The 22,564-nt window shown below is 45.6% G+C and overlaps 1 protein-coding gene across 3 annotated transcripts in view; it reads right to left on the bottom strand.

The window, feature by feature from the left end:
- Positions 1-4,728: 4,728 nt before the first annotated feature.
- C24H20orf194 (chromosome 24 C20orf194 homolog) overlaps positions 4,729-22,564 on the bottom strand; it is a 141,657-nt gene continuing 123,821 nt past the window's right edge. For 2 of the 3 annotated variants that reach the window (XM_038571737.1, XM_038571740.1), the window contains exons 30-37: positions 20,133-20,268; positions 17,417-17,503; positions 13,609-13,715; positions 13,237-13,311; positions 11,268-11,473; positions 9,907-9,972; positions 8,714-8,807; positions 4,729-8,110 (exon numbers count right to left, since the gene is read on the bottom strand). In XM_038571737.1, the coding sequence (XP_038427665.1) occupies positions 7,998-8,110; positions 8,714-8,807; positions 9,907-9,972; positions 11,268-11,473; positions 13,237-13,311; positions 13,609-13,715; positions 17,417-17,503; positions 20,133-20,268 (884 nt within the window). In that variant the 3' untranslated portion in view covers positions 4,729-7,997. The remainder of the gene's footprint in view (positions 8,111-8,713; positions 8,808-9,906; positions 9,973-11,267; positions 11,474-13,236; positions 13,312-13,608; positions 13,716-17,416; positions 17,504-20,132; positions 20,269-22,564) is intronic. The other variant, XM_038571738.1, reaches the window with a different exon arrangement.

Here is a 22,564-nt window from a genome sequence, read left to right as displayed (position 1 = left end):
CACCTGGCTGCTCTGGACCTGGGCATCCACGTCTGATCCATGAGCAAATTTTGTGGGGTTTACCTTCAGAACAGAGCACAGTCCTGCCCACTGTCACCTCCAGCCCCGTCCACCATCTGGCCTTTTGACTTGCCCCCACCCCTACCCATCCTCCACCAACAATGGCTTCTCATGGTGGTTAGGAAAATAAAAACTGAATAAATACAGCGAAGCAGTCTCCCTGCTGTAGGCCTAGGGGTGTGGCATAGGGGGTGCGGTACAACGTGGCCCCGGGCCCATTTCCCACCTCATCCTGTACCTCCTGCTCCCTGGGGAGCACCGCTTCTGCCACACTGGCTGCCAGCTCTTCCTTCAGCACAACCAGCTCTAGGCCTGCCTCAGGGCCCTGATCCTCTGGGTGCCTGGAGGGTGTGTCTGGAGCCCTTACCACCGCTCCTTTCGTGCTTCGGCTCTTGGGGGCCTTCCCTGCTTGTATCACCTAGAGTGGTTCCCGTTTCCTTTCCTCACACACCCCCATGGCCCCTAACTCCAGCACATCCTTCTCCATCGCTTCCCACTTTCCTGCCAGGGCCCCATCTCCCCGGCTAGACGGGAAGCTCCCTGAGAGCAAGGCTGTGTTGCCTTCCCCCAGCATAGCACGCAGTGGAGGAGGTGCTCGGTAAACCTGTGCCATGTCTCCACCTATAGCTCCCCAGTTCTCAAGCCAGCGCAGCCTTCCATCCTCCACCCTGCTCTAGTTTTCCAGCTGCATGTAATAGGGGGCCAGCCGGATAGCCCTGATTCCTGATGGCTCCCTTCCTCTCACCCCAGACCCCTCAGTCAGGGCACCAAAACCTTTTATTTCTACTTCTGGTCCCCCCATCCCCCCGCTTTCCCCTTCCTTGGACCTTTGGCAAGTGTGGCTCCCCACACCTTGCAGACATCAGGCTTCCCTTGAGTCATTTGGGGTTTTACAAGCCTCTTGGGGTTCCTGCTGCCCTGACCAGCCTTCCTAGCCCCTCACAATCCTGGGAAGAGGGATGTTGTTCCCACATTATCCCTTGCTGATGCTGGTGGCCTGGGGGAAGGAACCTAGTCTCCACCCAGCTCCTCTCCTGTGGGCATCTCCAAGCCCCATGGGCAGTGGGTGGAGGGAGACCTTTTAGTGCTCAGCTAATACAGCATTAAACCCTCTCCCTGTTGCTCTCTATCCATACTGAAAGATCTAAGCTCCTATGAGGGCAGGCAGGAGGGCAAGAAGCCCTGTGGAGGCCAACAAGGACCTCTTCCCCTTAGCAGGACAGCTCTTTGAGCCACCCCTGACCCCATTAACTTACAGTCACAATCTAGAGGTTGAAATGGAGTCTTTTTAGCTAGAAAATTCCATGAAGTCTTGGTTATCAAATCATCTTTCCTCTTCCTGTTGTCCTTATTTTGCTATTGTACATTCATCCAGGCATGAAACTTTTTTTTTTAAGATTTTATTTATTTATTCATGAGAGAGAGAGAGAGAGAGAGAGAGAGCGGCAGAGACATAGGCAGAGAGACAAGCAGGCTCCATGCCGGGAGCCTGATGCGGGACTCGATCCTGGGACTCCAGGATCACGCCCTGGGCCTAAGGCAGGCGCTCAACCGATGAGCCACCCAGGAGTTCCCAGGCATGAAACTTCTGAGTAAATATGTATAAAAAGTTTCTTAAAGATTTGCAGCCATGTGAGAGAGAGAGAGAAAAAAAAAAAAAAAACACCTCTTTATTGATATGGTAAAAACAGTAGTAATTGTAGGCTAAAATGGACACATACATTTTATTTGATTAGCAGCTTTTTAAATTTATTTTAAAGACTTATTCATGAGAGACACAGAGAAAGAGAGGCAGAGATACAAGCAGACTCCATGCAGGGAGCCCAACGTGAGACTCGATCCCAGGACTCCAGGATCACTCCCTGAGCCGAAGGCAGACGCTCAACCATTGAGCCACCCAGGCATCCCTGAATAGCAGCTTTTAAAAACAGATTTATAGTCATTTATTAGTTTGACATAAAATGTATTGACCCTGATCCCTTTTACCAAATTATTTTGGCTGGTCACTTTAGCACTTCAGAAGCCTGGGGAAAACAGGAATAATTTGTGGATAAATTTATTTTTCTCCAAATTTTTGGATAATAAAAAAAGTTTTTGGAAGTGTTTCACAACATTGGGTTTTTTTCCACTTTGGTTTTTTTCCACTTCTACCTGGAGGTCACCCCCTCATTCCCGTCTAGTTAATCATTTTGACTTGTCAATTGTTCCTTCGGAATCACTCTCCAGTTAGTCCTCTTCTCATCCCCGGCAGTGTGGAGCAATGGGTCCACCCCCACATTACAGTCTATATGATCTTTCTTTCCTCTTCTTTTTCTTTTTCTTTTTTTTTTCCCTTTCTTTCTTCTTCCTTCTTTTCTTCTTTCTCTTTCTTTCCTTTTCCTTTTTTCTTTTCTTTCAAGATATTAGTTATTCATGAGAGACAGAGAGAGAGAGAGCGGCAGAGACAGAGAGAGAGAGCGGCAGAGACACAGGCAGAGGGAGAAGCAGGCTCCCTGCGGGGAGCCTGATGCAGGACTCGATTCCAGGACCCTCGGATCATGACCTGAACCGAAGGCAGACACTCAACCACTGAGCCACCCAGGCGTCCCTATTATTTAGAGGAAAAAAAAAAAAAAGATTCTCAAAACATGTTCCTGTGGAACATCGGTGTCCCTGAGTATGCTAAGGCACTAGAAAACCACACAATGGTGGTCTTTTCTCAGTTTGCAGGGGGAAATGGTCCTATTGCAAAGAATGTTTTTGATGAAAATATTTTTTCCCTTTGGTTAAAAATCACTACCACCACAAGAGGACAACTTTGTGCTTGCTATCATTTGTACTAGAAAAGACTAGCAGAAAGCAAAATTTAAAAAATCAAGTATGTATTTGATTTTAACAGAGAAGCTCAGAAACAGCCTGCTATGCGGGTCTAGGGAGCAAGGCCTGTTTTGAGGGCCTGAGATTCCCCAGTGGGCCTGATATTGGGAGCCCTTGGAAGTGCACAGTGACCCATGGTCAGGCCAGTCAGAATATTCCTGACCATTGTGACTGGTTCAGGGATGGGAATGTGATCCCAGACTTTGGTGCTGCCTCTGGAGGAGGCTGGGTCTTCCCTTTAGGGTGTTGGAGCTGCTGGTTGCATAAAGGAAGCTCACTGCTGGGGGGGCGGGGAGGGGGTAAGGCCACCAAGTATGGAGAGAGGCTCTGATGACATCTGAGTGCCTAGGGCCAGCTTGAAGCTGGGACCACCCTAGACTCTTCTTACAGCAACGGAGCCATGCCCTTTCCATCATGGGCTGGCAGTGGGGCATATTGCCATGTTTCCTTTGGGCATGACTGTTTCCTAGACTGTGTGATAGAAATGAATACATAACTATTTCTCGTGCTTCCCAAGAGGGCTCTGTGATACTCCGCAGCTCCACCTGAGACCCTCTGCTCCAAGTAACTTCCCATCAAGTGGGGACAGGCCCCCTTCCCAGTTCCAGGCTTCCTGGCCTCTGAGTCTTCTTGGCCCTCAAAGATCATCCCGTCCAGGAGCACCCCCCCCCACACACACACATGTACTGTTTCCCCCATCTCCCTGACGACTCTGAGGGTCATCCCGAAACCCTGGTGGTTTCCTAGCAATTCCAAGCACAGGAGCTCCTCAAGGTTCACATCTGGCCTTGCAGGACTCCAGGTGGGAGACTCTGGGGAAGGGGGCTGTTGAGGAAAGGGATGCTTCTGCCACCCCCTCTCTCCCAATTCCCTGGGCTTCTCACATGCAGTTTTGCCTTGGTTTGTACATGACTACTTGAGTGCACAGAACCTCCAAACCTCAGACTACCTTCCCCACCATCTGAGGGAGGCTGCCTGCAGAGGCTGCCTCCTCCCCTAGGGCCAGATCTCCATCCCCCTGTGGAGCCCTTCTCCTGTCCAGAGGCCCCTCGCCTCAAGAGCGGGACAGAAAGCAGGGTCTCTGCTTGGCAATCAGCTCTTTCTCCACAAGGCCAGAGGCCAGAGGCGGGTGTGGGTGGCGCCTGCCTCACTGGTTTTGGGACCCCTGCCGCTCTTGGAGAGGGGTGCTGTGAGCACTCTGTTAGAGCTACAGGCCTGTGGGCAGCCTCTCTCTGGGTGGGCATGTGTGGCTCCCAGGCTCCTGGGGCAGGGCAACATCAGAGCAGCGTCCTGGAGGGACCCTGAGCCAGGGCAGTGGCTCGGGCCCACCCCTCCACCCCCTGGGCCCTTCATTTTCGATTGTTCCCATTTGTAAAGGGGTAACAAGGGCCATCTCATGGAGCTTTGGCTGGAGTTACCTGGGGCGACCAGCTTGTAAAGCACCCTGGCCAAGTTGGGGTGTGGGTTGCAAACTGACACCAGTGCCCCGCTATCCAGGAAGAGCACAAGGTCAGCCATGGATGCAGCTCCTCCCAGGGCCCCAGCCAGCTTCCTTGATTCCCTCTTTGGGTTCTGAGAGTCGAGAGTGCCCGCTCCCATGCAGGGGGGTCTCTTCATGAACCTTACCCTCTGTGAGCCTTCTGGGGCCTGGGGGTGGGAATGTGTGCCCCAAGGACCTCTCCCCAGCTGCCCAGCAGAGCATTTGTTTCCCTGGGAGGCCCAAGGAAGGGCTCTAGTCCCAGGGGATTGGCCTTCCCAAACTCCGCCCCACCTTGGGGCTGAGTCCACAGCAACAGGTAACAGTGCCAGGTCTTGCTTGTTCAGTGAGTTTATTGGTCCTTAGCATGATATCTCAGTTACCAAGGTAAATTCACATACACAACTGCAGGTAAAAACATGTAAAATAATATAAAAATAAATTGAAAGCTACTTTTATATATTTACTGAATTAAGTAGTGTAATAAATACTATAATAAGCAAAAAGCTTCAATCACACAATTCAGTTTCACTGAAGTTACAGTAGTGTTTGTAAATATGAGTTTTAAAATTTAAGTTACAAATATTAAAGCACTGAAAAACTAGTATAAAAGTGAATTTTGGCACGTAAGTGAGCTCTTCTGTCATTATTTGACAACCTGGGACAAGGAAGCCTTTTCTCACCTACTTTTTGAGGTACAACTATCCAACTAGGTCAGCAACATGCTGGAATACTTAATAGTTTACAATCTTTGAGTTAACTTTTCCCTTTTGAGAAGCCCAAAGAGCAAACCCAGAGCTTATTACTGTGCAAAAATTCTCCAAAATCCTAAGAGAATTTAGGAGGGAACTTTTTCTTGCTACCAGCAAGGCCCAGTGTCCTGGCCTCAGGTCAGAGAGCCACAAGGGCTCGGATGGGGCCAGTTGGACTCCTTGCCAGCAGCCCCTTCCCAGGGTGATCCCTTTTCTCCAATTTCTGCCTCCTCCTTCCAATCAAAAAAAGAAAAAAAAATCCCATATCAAAACGTAAAATAACCCATAACTTCAGCGACTTCAATGTTATCACACTCACTCTGGGTGATATAAAACTGAAGCTGCTAATAGGAAAGTTGGCAAAAAGCACGTAAACCCCTGGAGGACTTCTGCCTCTCCCTAAGGAATCTACTACACCTGATGTCACTGCTGGGTCCCTGGCATCCACTCCTAAGGTCAAAATCTACAACACAGTGTCATGGCCCTTCCTCTGGAGACAGCCTAAGACCCTGTCCCTCCACCTGGAGCTCCCAGAGGAGTTAAGTGGATATTAAAACTTCACAGTCAGAACCCATAGGCACCCAGCAGGTTCTAGAAGGGGCAGTGCAAGGGGGGAGCATCCTCCCTGCTTCAGTCCTCAAAGAGCTTACACAGCTAGTGTGCCTCTTCACCAGGGGCACAGCAAGTGTGCCCCCAAGGAATGCCCTTTCGCCAATGTGCCCCTTTACACTCCCGAGAAAGCTGAGGAGCGTCACCAGAGGCCTCAGCCAGTTCTGCCTTTTTGGCTTTGGAACTTAACGTTTTGACTTTTTTCAATCACAGTTTCATATTCAAGTTGAGGTAATCACAGTATTCCCTCTAACAGTAGAGGAATTGGGACAGTGGGGCAAGTTGGTGAGAGAGCATTTCTGTGGACAATGGTCAGAAACCAAGACCACCACGTAGTAGAGCCCCACGCAGTGGGAAGACCCGCTTTTATGTGCGGGCTCTGAACCCTCTTTAAAAACTCTTTTGTGCAGCAGCCAGGAAATGGCTCGAGCTCCTCAATCTAGAGCTTTCATTTAAAAGTTCACAGCAACCCACTTGGAGTAAATGGCCTATGGTTCCCCTACCCTCCCCACCCACCCCACTTCTCCTTTTTCTAAGGCTGCTCAAGTCTGAGTTTTTAAAAAGAGCTCGGTAGAGCTAAAGGAAGCTACAGTAACTCATTGCTTATTTAATCAATTGCACTTAAGATCTATGTTATTGATTCTGAAGTAGAGACAGGCCCACTATGGAACCCCAGCCTCTGGCCAACCAGAAATGAGGTGCTCCCAGACTTGGGCTCCATATCTGGGCCCTTGTCACCACCAGCTTTGGGAGCTGGAACTGGAGTACATGGGCCTTTTCAGAAGGCTTTCTTCATGCAAGATTTCTTATTGAGTGGTATTTGGGGTTTTGTTCATTTGGCTTCAAATACAGATTATTTTTTTCTAATACAAGTACATTTTATTGACAAGCCCTTAACACCTGCTTTGCTACTTGCATGGAGGCCTCTGAGTGACCAGGCACATAGGCCACATGTGCTCCATCCTTTCTTAATCTCTCCTCTGTGCCAGGGGCCATTCTCAAAAACCCCTCTACATTACTGGAAACTTTGCTGGTTTCATCTATGTGCTTCTTCCTAAGACATGCAAAAAAAAAAAAAAAAAAAAAAAAAAAAAAAGTAAAATTCAGAAAGCATTTACAATCTAGGCCGCTGAGGCGCTAAAGTCCTAACAGGCATCACCCAAATATCAGTGCCTGTGACCCCCCCCTCCCCCATAGTGATTCTGGAAGTCAGGTATGGGTACATTTGTAATTCCCCTCTGCTTTATGGTTCAGCTGAAAACAAAGCCTTTCTAAACTAGATATTGGAATTCTTTGAAACAATGCTTGGGGACATAAGTTTCCTGAAGTTTGTGGCTGAAGACCAAGCCTTCCCTGGCAAGGCTCAAGTGAGGGATGGCTGCTGGAGAGTAAGCCCCCTTCAGGGAGGCTCCACAAGTGATCAGAGCCCTGGGCCTAAGAGTAAGCAGTTGCAGGATGCTCCCCTCAAAAATAAGGTGAAGCATCATCAGAAGGGCTGAATGAGGCAAACCAGAGTGATGCCATGAGGGGAGCACAAAACCAACTTCCAGGGAGACTGCTTATAATAATTCAAAAGCCTCATGCCTCTGGAAAGCAACATGCCTTTCCCCTCAGTTAGTCTATAAGGGGACATCCCTTCATCTTAGAATAAGCTGTTGACCTCAGCCCAAGCTGTGGCTCTGTGGGTTGGGCTTGGGCTACTCCCCTGGGGCTACTCCCCAGGGCCAGCAGGGCCAGCTCCTTCAATGCAAGGGGCCTAAGTGGGAAGGCAGGCATTCCCCTGGGAACACAGTTCTCCTGGGGCAGTGTCTGAGGCCCAAAGCCTGTGGTGGCTTGCTCCTCTAGGCATGGCCACAGTTCAGGCAGCCAGGGTTCCTTCTACATCCCAAAAGCTCCTCTGTGTACAAATGCTGCCCTCTGTCACAGTGCCTCAATAGCCCAAAGGAGGTACTGTGACGAGAGACCAAGAGGTTCTGGGCTGCCAGCCGCATACACAGGGCAGTCCTTATCTGTTCATCCTCCATGAGCCCCCCCCCCCCCCCCCATCAGTGGTGCAGGTGATGCTCTTCAGCGCTGTGTGGAGATAAAGACAACATGCACTCAAGCCAGTATACAAAGGCCAAGAAGAACAAGGACAGCCCCTTTAGGGAGGGGCCTCTGGGAGAGCTGAGGTTCAGTAACCACATTTCTGAACATCCACCTTTAGGGTGGACATTCTGCAGGATGTATGGCCCAGCCTTCCCCTAGGGCTTCTGCTCAAAGAGGTCATGGTACTCCTGCTGATCCAGCTCTCGGTTATACTTCTCGATTTCCCGGTTGGCTTCTTCCACATAGTCATTCATGAACTGGTCCATAACTGGCATCTTATTAAGGAAGAGAGCCCTGTGCCAGGAGGACAAGGGAGCCTGCCCAGGCCCAGAGGGATCTGTGGGCAGGTGAGTGCTCAGCCCACACAAAGCCTACCTACTGGGCTTTTTTTATATACTGGCAGCACCACAGCTATAGAGAAGAGGTCAGGGTTGGCATGGTTCCTTCTTGAGGTGTTAGTGCTGAGCCCTTCAGCATTCATGAGCACATAGCAGGACTCCTGTCCATTTTCTCACAGGTTAACTATTGTAATCACATCTAGTCTCCAATTTGTCAATTATGATCCTGATGACCACAGAACGCAGGATGTCACCAGAGCTACATTTAAACTACAACCCAGAACGCAGGATGCCACCACAGCTACATTAAACTACAACCCACAGGTGTATTAGCAATCGCTGAATGAAGGCAAAATTATTGTTAATGACATTAGAAGGCCAAAATGAAAAGCCTGCCTCTGTGGCTTGTCGTGTGTTCCCAGAACGCAGCCTACTCTAGGGGTTAGGTTGCTGTGGCTCCAGCAGACACCCACCCTTTTTATGATCAGGCTTCCACACACCCCCAACCTTCCCACCATAGATTCTAAGGATACGTGGATGAAAATCAGTCTTGTCACCAAAGAAGTTGACAAACTGGGTGCCATTGTAAAAATAGCCCGCGGGCAGGGGGTCCAGGTGGCGTTTCACCTGTAGGAAAAAAGAGTCCTGTTAAAATGATCTGACCACTTTCTATCATTTGCTTATTTATTAGAGACAAATAAACAAGCCTATGACCTTAGCATGATGGCCCACTCTGCCCCATGGAAGGCTAGACATGTGAGGAAATGGCTCCCACAGCAGTCCTCACAGAGTAACTGACAGAAGGAACTCTGGGAGCTCCTCACGGGATTAAGCTCCACTTGTCCTCAGTGGTACTGGTTTGATAACATACCCTTCGTTAGCTGTCTCTCCTTCATTCTCTCCCTTAGTTTCCCACGTCCCTGCTAGTGTCTCCTAGAATCACTTCCAAAAGTAAGCTACTTGTACTCAAATCCATGTTGCTCCAAATGTTCTTTTAGAGCAACAAGGACTACAAGGACTACACACTACAAGGACTGCCTTCTGAGGTACCCACAGTCTCTTCTCCAGAGCACCCAGGGTTGCCCAGGACAGAAGCTGGATATGAAGGGACCTCCTCAAGTCCAAAGCAGGGGCTCCTGGAGTCCCAGATCCTCTCCCATTCACTCATTACACTACAGGAAGTGATATAGCCTGTGCTTGAGCCTGGACTCTGTCCCTTTTAGCCTTTGCCTCCAAACCCCTCAGGAAAAGGCCCCAGTGAGGTGAGGACTGGGGAAGAGGCTGGGATGGGGGTCATCAAAGCACCTCTCCTGCTGGTCCCAAGATTCTACCACCTGCTTATCAGCAGCTTCTGGACCTTGAGTTCTTCCTGGGCCCTGTTGCTTTATCTGTGGTTTACCTAGCACAGACGGATGGGAGGAGAAAGGACTTCTGTGCCTACTTCAACAGCATGTCAAAACAGGACTTCACATCATCCCTTCCTCCCACAGGCACTGCTTCTCCTCAACCTCATGCCCAGGTCACATGAGAGGTCATTCTATTCTCTTCCTCTCTCAGGCTACAAGGCTGGATGGGCTAAGGTTCCTCTACACCCAGTTTCCCTCTATGGCTTGAGAGAAGCAAGACCTCCAGAATGCCCTACAAAGAGCTCTCTCACTCAGGGGATCCTAAAGGATGGAACTGTGCCAGCCCAGAAGGATAGCTCTGGGTTTCTTAGGGGACTCACGTGGATGTTCCTGATCTCCTGCTGGGTCAGCATCCCCCTGGTCTTCAGGGCTTTCCTCTGAGGCTTCTGTGTAAAGATATAGGGAGGGAGGGGTCAGGTCCCAACAGAACTGATGGAAGTACATGAACAGGTGAAGGGCTCAGGGCTCTGGGGACCACTTACATGACTAAGATCCCAGAAGCAGGGAAAGACAAGCATAAGCACTCTTACGGCCTGGACACAGTATCCTGACTGCCTCCCCTTAAGGAGACCACTTACTACCACAGAACGCTGTGTGCCAGGGCAAACAAGCAGCGGAGGAAACACTAGTGCTTTTGCAGATAGCAGATCCTCGACTCTAAACCCCGTCAGTGCCAGACACACAGACAAAGGGACAAAAGGAAGTCCCCTGGTCAACCATTTAGGAGTTCATCCAGTTTATCTGAGAAAGACATAGCCTACAAGTAGCCATTCCTCAGTATAACAGACAGGTTTCAACTAAGCATCTACAAAGGATCCAGGCAGGGCCCAACCAACACTATTTCCAGAATTCTAAGTCAAGGTAAACCCCTGAGGCTGTGCTAAGAGGCCTAGCACCCAAGGCTTGTGTCATATTAGAGGATTTTTTTTAAAGCTTTTATTTATTCATGAGAGACACAGAGAGAGGCAGAGACATAGGCAGAGGGAGAAGCAGGCTCCCTGTGGGTAGCCTGATGAGGGACTTGATTCTAGGACCCCAGGATCATAACCTGAGCCAAAGGCAGACACTCAACCACTGAGCCACTCAGGTGTCTCATATTAGAGGATTTTAATTCCAGTCTGGGTTTTATTTTTCTTTGCATTACTGGGCTAAAGATGCTTGTGGGCCTCTACAGGTAAGAATCTTTTTCCCTGCACCTGTTTCTAGGGCCCTGGGCTCACTGCTATCAATGCCTGAAGTCTTGGTTTGCAAATCATTGTAAGCATATCTTTGTTGCCTCTCTTTTCTAGAGAGAGTACCCAAGTATAGAAGGATTCTAGGTTCAGAACACAGGACAGTCCCTGAATTAGGTTCAGCTAAGAAAAGATATTTTGCATTTAGACACCAGGCTGACCCAGGATCCACATGGAACCATGAGGTTTCACCCAGGTCCCGGTTAAGCCACCTAATAACTGCAATTTGCCTTAGCAAAAGAATTAGAAATGGCTGTAAGAATAGGTCTGCCTTGAGGTTACCCTGAGTGGCTTCCTCTCACTCTCAAAGCATTTCTGAAAGTGCTGGCTGAGCCTGTGACGGGCAGACCAGGAGGGAGGTCACGGAGGGGCTCCTAGCCCAAGGCCAGGAGCAGCTCTGGGTGTGCTGGGCACATTTGTGCCAAACGTATCTGGGCTTTGGGAACCACCTGCTTAGCTGACTGCCGCAGCCAGTCCTTGACACTTTCTTCCTTCAGGGAGCAGCCGATGAACACAAGGTAACACTCCTGCTGCCCGCTGCTATCTTGAGGTGTGCTTCTGGAATCGGGCGGTGGTGAGGGTCCCTCCAAAACCGGGACAATGCTCAGAGAATTGGCTAGAGTGTTGTGGCAGACCTCCATGGCCCTCTCAGAGTCTGCAAGGAGAACACACGGAGTTCCTGAGTCCTGAAAGGATAAAGCTACACTAAGATGTAATGTGTCGATGGTTGGGGACAGATTCCTGTGACATATGCAGGAGGGAGAACTGCCATGATTGGTGTCAAGTTAGAAAAGAGGAAGTAAGAGAGGGAGGAGCAATGTAAATTTCTGGCTTGGTTGATTTGGTAATCAGGTGGACATCACTAGCCCAGAAGGGGACTATGAGAGGAAAGCCCCTTTGGTCTCAGTGGAGGCCTGAGACAAGCCAAGGGAAGAGGCTGTCAACATACAAGTGCTGCAGAAGGGTCATGTGATAGGAACAGGAGAGATGGGACTGGGCTTATTGACTGAGAAGCCAGGGGCTTCTTAGACTGGAGACATAAGGGCAAGGTCCCCCTAAAAAGCAGGGTGAGAAAGGGATCTAAAACAAAGAGAGAATAACTTAAATAAGAAAGGGGCCAAGAGAAGGTCTAAATAAAGAAGAATACAGGGTGAGAGGGAAGGAGGTTTTATGACCTCTGAAGCAACTGGGGGACTCTACTGGAGCTTGAGTTAAGTAGGCTTGAGTATGGGGCCAAAGTTTCAAAATCAGCAACATAAATTAGGCCAAAAGCATGAGTTAAGGACCCTGAGAGATTCTTTTGTATGGGTGATGTCATCTATTTTTTTTTTTTTTTTGGTGTCATCTTTCATCTGAACTCAGATGGTTCCATGTTTACAACTCTCAGTGACTCCCTATGGCAGACACTGATGGTTGCCTGCCAGCATCCCACTCTTCCTCCAATACTAATTCCCTAGAAGTCATGGCAACTCAACTGTGGCCAAAGAGAGAAGTCTTTGGAGAAGTGGCAGGAGGTGCTTCAATAATTGGTGTCAGTATTGATAAAACCACCCACAGGAAGAGCCTATCCTATCAGGTGGGTGTTATGTTTGGATGTGACACCTAGACCTGTAGAACTACCTGGCAATGAGAGGTGGGAACCTGAGGGCAGGCTGACACATCAAGAATAGAAGAACACATATTACCTGTGTCCTCTGTGGCCTTGCTATGCTGCCTGACCTCTTCACTTCTTATTATATAGCTAACACCTGCTAGCTGAGTTGAGGTTTTCTGTTATAATAGCTAAAAATGCCTTAATAGAGATATTCCCATTAGGTGTCAATCACAGTGAACCCTTCCTGGTTGTTGCAATGTGCCATGGTTCCAAAGCACATGCTGTGCCTTTTCCCTAGAATATTCTCCCCTTTCTCAATGTTGAGTTGAATAACTTCTTGTTTTGAGGCCTTCTCTGATCTCCAGCCCAGGATGGACAGACTTCAGATCATGAGGGTTCCAGAAGTCTAAGGCTGATAAATAGGGAGAAGGCAAGTGAAGTCTTGAAAACTCTGGCAGCAATGGATATGGAGCTGAAGAGCTTAGCACTGGGGCAACTCCGAGTAAGAGGTCTAAGAGGCCATGGATGGCTTGAAGGGGTTGGGGGAAGTGCGAGTCTCTGGAACAAGGAAGTCAAGGAACTGTGAGGAGAGGTCCTAGGCAGGCCATCCAGGGGAAGATAGGACATATCCTCCACTGTGGAGCAGGATCTGCAGAAAGGGGGGGGGGGGGGGGGCGGGGAGGGCTAGAAAAGCCACTGGTGTCAAGCCCAGATGGGAGGGTTTTTGAGAGAGTCTGACCAGCATCTGTGGGAAGCTATGAACCCATATCATGAGATATGAGCATTCCATAGTACAGGACTCCCATATCCAATTCCCCAGTTACCTGAAAACTTCACTTTGCCCAGGATATGGTAGATGTTTCCAGAGAAGGGACTTGGCTTGATGGAAGACTGAATTGCTGGTGGAAGAAGAGGACAAGTTCAGGGCACACAGCTGGGAGGGTTAGGGACTGGGAAGGATTCCCACTAGAGGAACCTGAGCTCACAGGTTCTCCCTCTATCAGACCCTCCGCAGGGGCTCTGCCACTGTTCCCAGGGGTGGGGCACTCCCGGGTCCTCAAATCCCTCTGCCTGTTTTTGGACCCTAATGGTGAACAGAAAACATAGCACACGTAATACTAAAATGGTACCAGGAAGCAGGAACAACTCTGTGGTACTGTTTTATCAGGGTCTGAGACGTGTCAATCAAGGTTTACCTTTACACTTGGCCACGAAGCGAGTCTTCTCCAGGGGGCGACCAAACCATACGCAGATTTGAACCATCAGTGGAAAGACTGACCCAGCATCAAATTTACCTTCATACCTAAAAGGTTTAAAAAATTCTAAGTACAAGTAATTGGGGCTTTGGGTTTTGTTATATACTGCTCTGGGATGAATTACGTATCATTTATCCTATAATATTTGGGTTGTTTCTTATGTGCCTTTTTGGGTACAAAACACTTGTTTTAAATACATGTATGTCTCTTTCAGCTTGAGACTGGGAAGCATGGTTGCACATACAACTGCAGGCCATCTATCTTTGAAGCTTACTAGTGTGCCACCTGAGATTGGGGCTGACACCCTTAGAGCTCTTCCTCAGGGCCTCAACTATATCCCACCATTGCTGAGGGCAGTTTAACAGACTGTACATTTGGATGTGCACATTTTCCAGAAGGAACTAAAGAGCTGGGGCACCTCTGCTCTACTTTCTGTTTTGAATTCAGCAGACATCATGCCAACCACAGACTTATTAACAAGTTCAGGAATACCTGGCTGGCTCAGCTGGTGGAGGATGTGACTCTTGATCTTGGGGTTGTGAGCTCAAGCCCCACACTGGGTATAGAGATCACTTAATAATAAAAAAGTCTTTTTTTTTTTTTTTTTTTAAAGATTTCACTTATTTATTTGACAGAGAGAGCCAGAGAGCACAAGTGGGGGTAATGGCAGAGGGAGAAGGAGAAGCAGTCTCCTCGCTGAGCAGGGAGCCTGATGCAGGGCCTGATCCCAAGACCCTGAGATCATGACTGTGCTGAAGGCAGGCACCCCTAAAGAAAGTCTTAAAAAAAAAAAAAAAAAGAAAAAAAAGAACATGCCATATTAGAGCATTTAAAAAGTTTAAGTTTAAAAAAAAAAAAATAAAATAAAAAGTTTAAGTTTATATTATGGAAAATTTCAAAGACATGCAAAGACAGAGAGTACAATAAATCCCCATCACCTAACTTCCAAAATTATGGAATTGTCATTTTTTAAAAATTATTCTTTGAGATGAGTCTCCATGATAGAATCAATCCAGGAAAGGTAGTAACCACCTCATGGGTAATAATTTACACCACTCCCAATAGAAGAGCGTTTCAGTTTCACAATTCCCCCAGCAATGATTCTTATAGATATTTTTGGTAAAGTATAACAGGTGTCAATCAAAACAACAGTAAACCATCATTTTACATTTCTGAATATTACTAAAATGGAATTCTGTTATCATGGCTGGCATTTATATTTGTTCTAAAGTGAACTGTCCAAGGGTACCTGGGTGGCTCGGTCAGTTAAGTGTCCAGCTCACGTCATGATCTCAGGGTCTTGGGATTGAGCACTGCTTGGACTCCACACTCAAGAGAGGAGTCTGCTTGAGATTCCCTCTCCCTCTCTCTCTGTCCCTCTCCCGGCTCATGCATTGTCTAAAATAAATAAAATCTTAAAAAAAAGAAAAAGTGAACTGTCCACATCTATATGAACTGGGTTGTTTTCTTTGGTATCAAAATAAGCTTCTCAAATATTATATTAATGCTTTGCCACATATGATGGGAACATATTCTTCCAGTCCATTATATTTTCTTATTAGTTTCCTTTGCTTTACAATAGCTCTACCTATTTGAATTTTACATCATATGTATTGAGAATAGCTTACTCCTTATGCTTTCTTTAAAGTAAGGTGCTGGCATGATAATTTTGTAATACTGACATGTTCACTTGCCCTCTCCCCACCTAAATAAGTCATGGGAGACCATCTGCTTCTCTGGCTCTTTGTTCAGAGCCTGAATCCTTAAGGAAATTGGGAGGGGCCAAGGGAAAAGTGAAAGTTTCCTACAAAACTAGAAATAAGCCTTCTACCAGAGGAGATGGGGATGGGTTGATGAGCACAGAGAGGGTTGTGGGAGGGGAATGGCTGAGAATCTGCACAGCACAGAGCTGAGCACATCCAGAGCTAAAGCCTATTCACTCTGAGGTGGTGGGTCCTGATTCAGTGAGGGAAGGGAAAAATATACAGAGATATGTAGGAGTCTCATGGCTGCCACCTTGTTAAAAGATTAAATTATCTGAATCCTAGGAAGGGATTCAGAAGGGGGAGAGCCTGAAGGGTGACTCTAAGGCCCTTCCATCTCTGATTCTCTATAAGCATTGATCTTCCTGGTAAAGAGAAGGCTTCAGGCTTTAGATTCATAGAGGTTTCTTTTTTTTTTTTTTTTTTTCATAGAGGTTTCTAATGAACCTTTTATACCTGGCTCTCTCTTGGATCATTCTACCTCCAGGAAAGTCTGTGCCCTGAGCTGGGTCACATGCACGATGCCCAGAATGAGTCACCATGGACTCAGTGCTTGGAATGCGTGCTTTCCTAGGCACTAGGTGGAGACAGCAGGAATCTCACGACCAGGCCCAGAGGTATGGCTGGAAAAGGGTCAGTAACTGCAGTCACTGGAGAGGAAGGTTTCACCTCAGAAGCTCCATCTGTTTCTTTTTAGCTAAGATATAATTGTCTTGATCAGGCATAAGAAATGATCCACCTACCCACTGTTTAAGCAAGTATGATGTAACTCAAATCAGACGGTCCTTCTAAGAATATGCCTCAATCTTCAATTTCACAAACTGGATTTGTTTGTTTTATCAGCATAGTGCAATCAGTTTTTTGCTGGTATAAAACACTGGTGATGAAAGGGGTGATATGGAGGACACATAGGTGTCTGGGGGAAGTGAGTAAGGATAACAAAGATAATCCAAATCAACATAAGAGAATATATTTGGCTAAGCTTTAGTAATTATCTTTCCCAGAACTTTCAAGAGAGCAGAACAATCCATTCTATACAGAGACAAGCACAACATAGTGTGAGGGCTCTGGAGTCACACAAGCTGCATTTGAAATGCAGCTCATTCACACTTACTGGCTGTATGAATTTGAATATGCCACTTAACTCCTCACTTCCTCACTTACCTTATCCTTAAAAGAAGGAAAATAATGGACCCTACCTCATAGGCTTGGTTTGAGGATTAATGAGATAACACAGATAGAGCTCTTAGGGCACTTTCCAACAGAACTTTCTGTGATGGAAATGTTCTGGATCTGTGCTGTCCAATGTGGTAGCTGTTGGCCACAGGTAACTACTAAGCACTTGAAGTGTGGCTTGTATGACTGAGAGACTGATTTTACTTAATTTTTGTTAATTTACATTTTATTAAATAGCCAAATGTGGCTGGTGGCTACTGTCCTGGGGAACTTAGAACAATGTGTAGCACACAGTGAGTGCTCAAGTGATATTGGCACTGGCATGACTACAGCACCCTTGGCACTCTTTCCTCCTCCTCTCCCTTTTGGAGGAGAGGTTCATGTACTTGGGAGTCTGCAGGAGAGAATAAACATTCCCTGGGCCACAAGGGCAGGGAGCCTACCTGTCAGGGGGGACCCCTCAAAGGACTCACTGTATTCTCAGGAGCAACTCTTTCACCTGGGAAGGCCGTAACTCCCTGGTTCCAGGCCAGCCATCTCACCCTCACTAGAGGCCAGAGGAAACAAAGGACACGGTGTGCTTGGTGCCCACAGGGCCACTCCCTAAGTCTCAATATCCAGTAAGGCTCCCAAGTGGGTCCCAAGATGTGTGGAGCAGTGGGCTACTGGTAAGACCAGCAGCTGTTGGGACATGGCAGGCCATCCCACCCTCATAGAACACTTGAAATGTCACTTTCTTTTTTTCTGTAAATGATTAAGTCGTTGCATTTACAAAGAAATCTTAGCTACTTTTTAGTGATGATACTTGCCAGCCAGGGTACATTAAATATCGAGATCGTAGCATCTGAGGACTTGAAAAACTATTTTCTGAGAGAATCAGCTCAATGTCTTCATTCCTTTGAAAACATACAGAAAAACCCAGGTTAACTAGGACAATCAATCTTCATCTACCCATTTTGCTTCCTCCCCTCCACAGATGCACCAGCACATACGCATCCACTCTTCTCTCTTACCACACACCTAAAGTATACCTCTCCTAAGAACAAAGACATTTTCTTTTAGAACCACACTACGATTATCATACCCAAGGAATTTAATACTGTAGACCAGCAGTACTGGTATCACCCGGAGGCTCATCAGAACACAAGATCCCAGGCCCCATTCCAGACCCGCTGAATCAGCTTTTTTTTTTTTTTTTTTTTTTTTTTTTTTAGAATTCTCATTTTTATAAGATCCTAAGAGATCTATATGCACATTAAAGTTGGAGAAGTACAAATCTAATTCATTTTCAAATTTTCCCTGTTTTGCCAGAAGGACAACCCAGGATACAATCGGGGAATGCTTACTGAATTTATAATCTCTATTTCCCTTTAAGATAGAATAATTCTTCCAATTTTTGTTCTGTTTCTCATGGAGCTGACGTTTTTGAAGATATAAAGCCGGTGCCATTGTGTCCCACAATCTGGATTTGTCTGGTTCTTTTCTTATGGTTAGATTCAGTCAAACATTTTTGGTAAGATTAATATCCAGGTGAGGTTGTGTGCTTTCCAGAGTATCACACGAAGGAGGCACATAATGTCAGTCTGTCCACTTAGTGATCTTGCTAAGTTTAATCACGTAGTCAATGTCATGTCTACTAGATCTCTCCACTGTGAAGGTACTTTCCTCTCACTGGAAGCACTAAGTGGTCCATGCAGTGATACTTTGAGACCAGTTCATATCCTTTTCATCAATAATCTGTCACCCACTGCTTTTAATATCCACTGATGATTCTTGCCTAGATGAAGTACTATATTATACCAACGGTTACAAAGTAGTGACTTTTTAGTTCTATAAATCTTTATTTATTTATTAGTGTTTAAAGAGATTTGGGGATCCCTGGGTGGTGCAGCGGTTTAGCACCTGCCTTTGGCCCAGGGCATGATCCTGGAGACTCGGGATCGAATCCCATGTCGGGCTCCCGGTGCATGGAGCCTGCTTCTCCCTCTGCCTATGTCTCTGCCTCTCTCTCTCTCTCTCTGTGAGACTATCATAAATAAATTAAAAAAAAAAAAAAAGATTTGTATCTTGCCTGTCCCCATTTTTTTAGTATCACCATGGACTCATTTTATATCATATGCTATAATTTGATATTACATTTGTTTTCTCTTATACTTAAGTTGTCCCAAATTTGGCTAATGAGAGCTTCTTGAGCTAGCTCCAGTATCGTTTTGATATATCTCTACTAACGTTTGGTACCTCTTTGCTTTTTTAGCACGAAATGTACCAGGCTCACCTTGGACTTTCCCTGCCCTAAACCTGCAATCAGCTAATTCTCCAAGGAGTCCTGATACCTTATATTGGGAACTGGTATATAGAAACCAAGATCTGGCAGTAGAGGTGTTTATTCTACTGTGGTATTAATATTTCTGATCCCTTTCAATGGGAAGAGCTAGGAAATATACATTTGTTTTGAAATAATTAATTTATATTGACTTCCACAATTCAAATCCACCATCCACAGGGTTTTTCTTCACCTTTCTCACTTCATATTTATAATCTTTCTTATCTAACAAGTGATGTTGTTTGAAATCAGGATTTCAACAGAGGATTATGTTTAAAAGTTACTTTAATTGGTGTGTGTGTGTGTGTGTGTGTGTGTGTGTGTGTGGTTGTTATTACTTTGATCTACAGATGGATTCACTTTTTTGTTTTTAGTTTTACCCTTCTTGGTTAATTTAATTTCTGAATATGTAAAATATTTTACATTGCTCAAAGTCAAAATTATATAAAAATATATACCTTTTGGTGTATCTTTGTTGAGCAAATAAATATTCTAAATGACCAAATGTTTTCTCTTCATACACACACACACAAAGTCAATCAATTCTCTATTTTTAATTTTTAATTTGGATTTAAGTCCATGAAGTAAAAAGGTCATTTCTCTATGTTCTCTTGGACATTTCTTTCACATCTTAACACAAGGAATACTGAAAGAGTCTTGACTTCATCCTTTGAAGGCATGAAAATGTGAATGTATCAAAACAAAATATCTCTGGGTACCTGGCTGGCCCAGGTAAAACATGCAACTCTTGGTCTTGGGTTAAAAGTCTAAGCACCATGTTGAGTGCAGAGATTACTTAAAAATAAAATCTTGGGGCATCTGCATGGCTCAGTTGGTTAAGCCTCTGACTCTTGATTTTAGCTCAGGTCATGATCTTAGGATCGTGAGATAGAGCCCAATGTCAGGCTCTTTGCTCAGCATGGAGTTGGCTTGGAATTCTCTCTCCTTTTGCCCCTCCCCTTGCTTATGTTCTCTCCCTCTCTAAATAAACAAAATCTTAAAAAAACAAAACAAAGTATTTCAAAACAGTACAGGATACGGACACATGAGGTCCTCTTGCTGATTTTTACACAACATCAAAAGCACTTATATAAATGTGTAGGTCTTAGATACAAATGAAAGACCCTATGGGCCATTCTGCCAGGGTTCTGCCTTGAGAAAGTGGCTGGTCCTATAGGATAAAGTAAACTTGGTAAGTTTACCTGGTGACAATCCCATTTTCTGCAAGAATGAAGGCTGCAGTAGGGTTGGCAGCCCTGATGAGGCTCTGCAGCTGGACAAGGAGAGGGTGCCTCTGCTCCATGGTGTGACTGGTGAACACCACATTACTCACCAGGCCTGGGGAATAAAACCAAGAATGGTTCAGGCTTTGGACTCCTGATTGGGGCTGAGGGCTCACACAAATGAGCCATTGCTCCCTCCCTGATCATCCCTTCCAGTTGACACCCCTGACCCCCAACACCCGCACCCCTATCACTGCCACTTCTTGGAGTGAATGACCTCAACCCTGTAGCTGCCTCACTTCTTAACCTTCTCTACTTTCTCAATTCTGCTCTCCAGCTGACACTTAGAGTTTCTTCATCAAAGGGCCCTTTCTACATCCCTTATATTTAACCTCTTTGGGAACCTGTGCTACACACTGTTACCAGTTTAGGCCACAGACATTTATCAAACACTAACCACATGTCAGGAACTCACCATTAGATTCTCAAGGAGTGCACAGCCAAGGAGTCACTCACACACACACACACAAAATTCCAAGATAAGTGCTAATACAGATATTCACATAGTCATACAGTAAGGAAGAGTGGTGCAGACAATGAGGGATTGTGGAGTGGGTAACAATCCCTCCCAACCCTTAGGAAAACCTATGCTACAGAGAATCTGGAAATCAGAGAAGTTAACATATCCTACCATGCCACCATAATTATAAGACCTCTTCCATACTCATTTCTGTTTTGACATAGTTATGATCAGAGCATATACATCATTTCCACTATAAGATCACTTACATTTTTATTATTCAACTATTTTTCTTCACTTATTAATATTATGAAAACTTCAGAAATACACAAAAGTGTTTAAAGTAACACCATGAATTCCCATGTGCCCATTACTTGGCTTCAAGAATTAACAACACTTAGCTAACTGTATTTCTTTCATACCATATACCAGCCTTTTCCCCTTTCCCCTGGATGATTTTTTAAAAAGATTTTATTTATTTATTCATTAGAGACACACAGAGAGGGAGAAGCAGGCTCCCCTCAGGGAGCCTGATGTGGGACTTGATCCCTGAACTCCAGGATCACGCCTGGAGACGAAAGCAGAGCTTAACTGCTGAGCCATCCAGGCATACCCCCTGGATGATTCTTTTTTCCCCCTGGATGATTTTGAAGTCAATCCTAGACATCCTATTATTTCATCCAAAAATATTTTAGTATATATCTCCATAAAATAAGAACCCTTTATTTATTTATTTTTTTTTAATAAGAACCCTTTAAAAAATTAATAAGTAACACATCCAACATAGAAAATATAGCCTATGCTTAAACTTCTCTGTCTCATTAATGTTTTCTTAGAGTTAATTTTTTAAACCAGGAACCAAAGTCTACACATTGTATCTCGTTAATATATCTCATAATTTTCCTTTAATCTTCAGTGTCTCATTTCTTTGTAATTTATTTGTTGAAAAACTGTGTAAATTTCTGACAGTATGGATTTTGCTGATTGTAGCCTTATAATGTTGCTTTTACCAGCAGCTAGATCTCTTTTATAGATTCAATCTTTTTTAAAAATAATATTTTTAATTCATTAGAGACACAGAAGAGAGAGGCAGAGACACAGGCAGAGGGAGAAGCAGGCTCCCTGTGAAGAGCCCGATGTGGGACTTGATCTCAGTACCCCAGGATCACGACCTGAGCCACAGGCTGACACTCAACCACTGAACCACCCAGGTTCCCTATAGATTCAATCTTTTAAAATATAAACTATTTAAAGTTTTTTCTTCTTTCTCTTTTTAAAAAAAGATTTATTTATTTATCTTAGAGCAAGGTGTAGGGGCAGAGGGAGAGAGATAAGGCTTTTTTTTTTTTTTTTTTAAGATAAGGCTTTAAAAAAAAAATTCATTTTAGAGAGAGAGAAAGAGAGAGAGAGAATGCCTGAGAGTGGGGGATAGAGAATCCTGAAGCAGACTCCCTGCTGAATATGGAGCCTAATGGGGGCTCCATGCCAGGACCCTGAAATCCTGGCCTGAGCTGAAACCTGGAGTTGGCCATTTAACTAAGCCACCCAGAGACAGAGAGAGAATCTTAAGCAGACTCTGGGTTGAGCACAGAGCTGGACACGGGGCTTGATCTCATGACCTGGAGATACCTGGAGATCAGGACCTGAGGTGAAATCGAGGTTGGAAAAAAAAAAAATCAAGAGTTGGCCTCTTAATTGATTGAGCCACCAAGGTGCCCGCCCCCACCCCGTATAGCTTTTTGATAGATCTAAATCACTGTTTCTTATGTCATTTTTAGACAAAACCTATCAGCTTTCCTACATGACAGATGAGGAAGCTGGTATATCTCAAAGTGCTCTTTTCCACTTTGCCATCATATTCTGATTGGTTATATTAGTAATTTTAGTCCCT

Source organism: Canis lupus, chromosome 24, assembly GCF_011100685.1.
Source record: "Canis lupus familiaris isolate Mischka breed German Shepherd chromosome 24, alternate assembly UU_Cfam_GSD_1.0, whole genome shotgun sequence".
NCBI lineage: Eukaryota > Metazoa > Chordata > Mammalia > Carnivora > Canidae > Canis > Canis lupus.
Note: the sequence above shows the minus strand (reverse complement) of the source record. Positions and strands in the feature narration are given on the sequence as shown.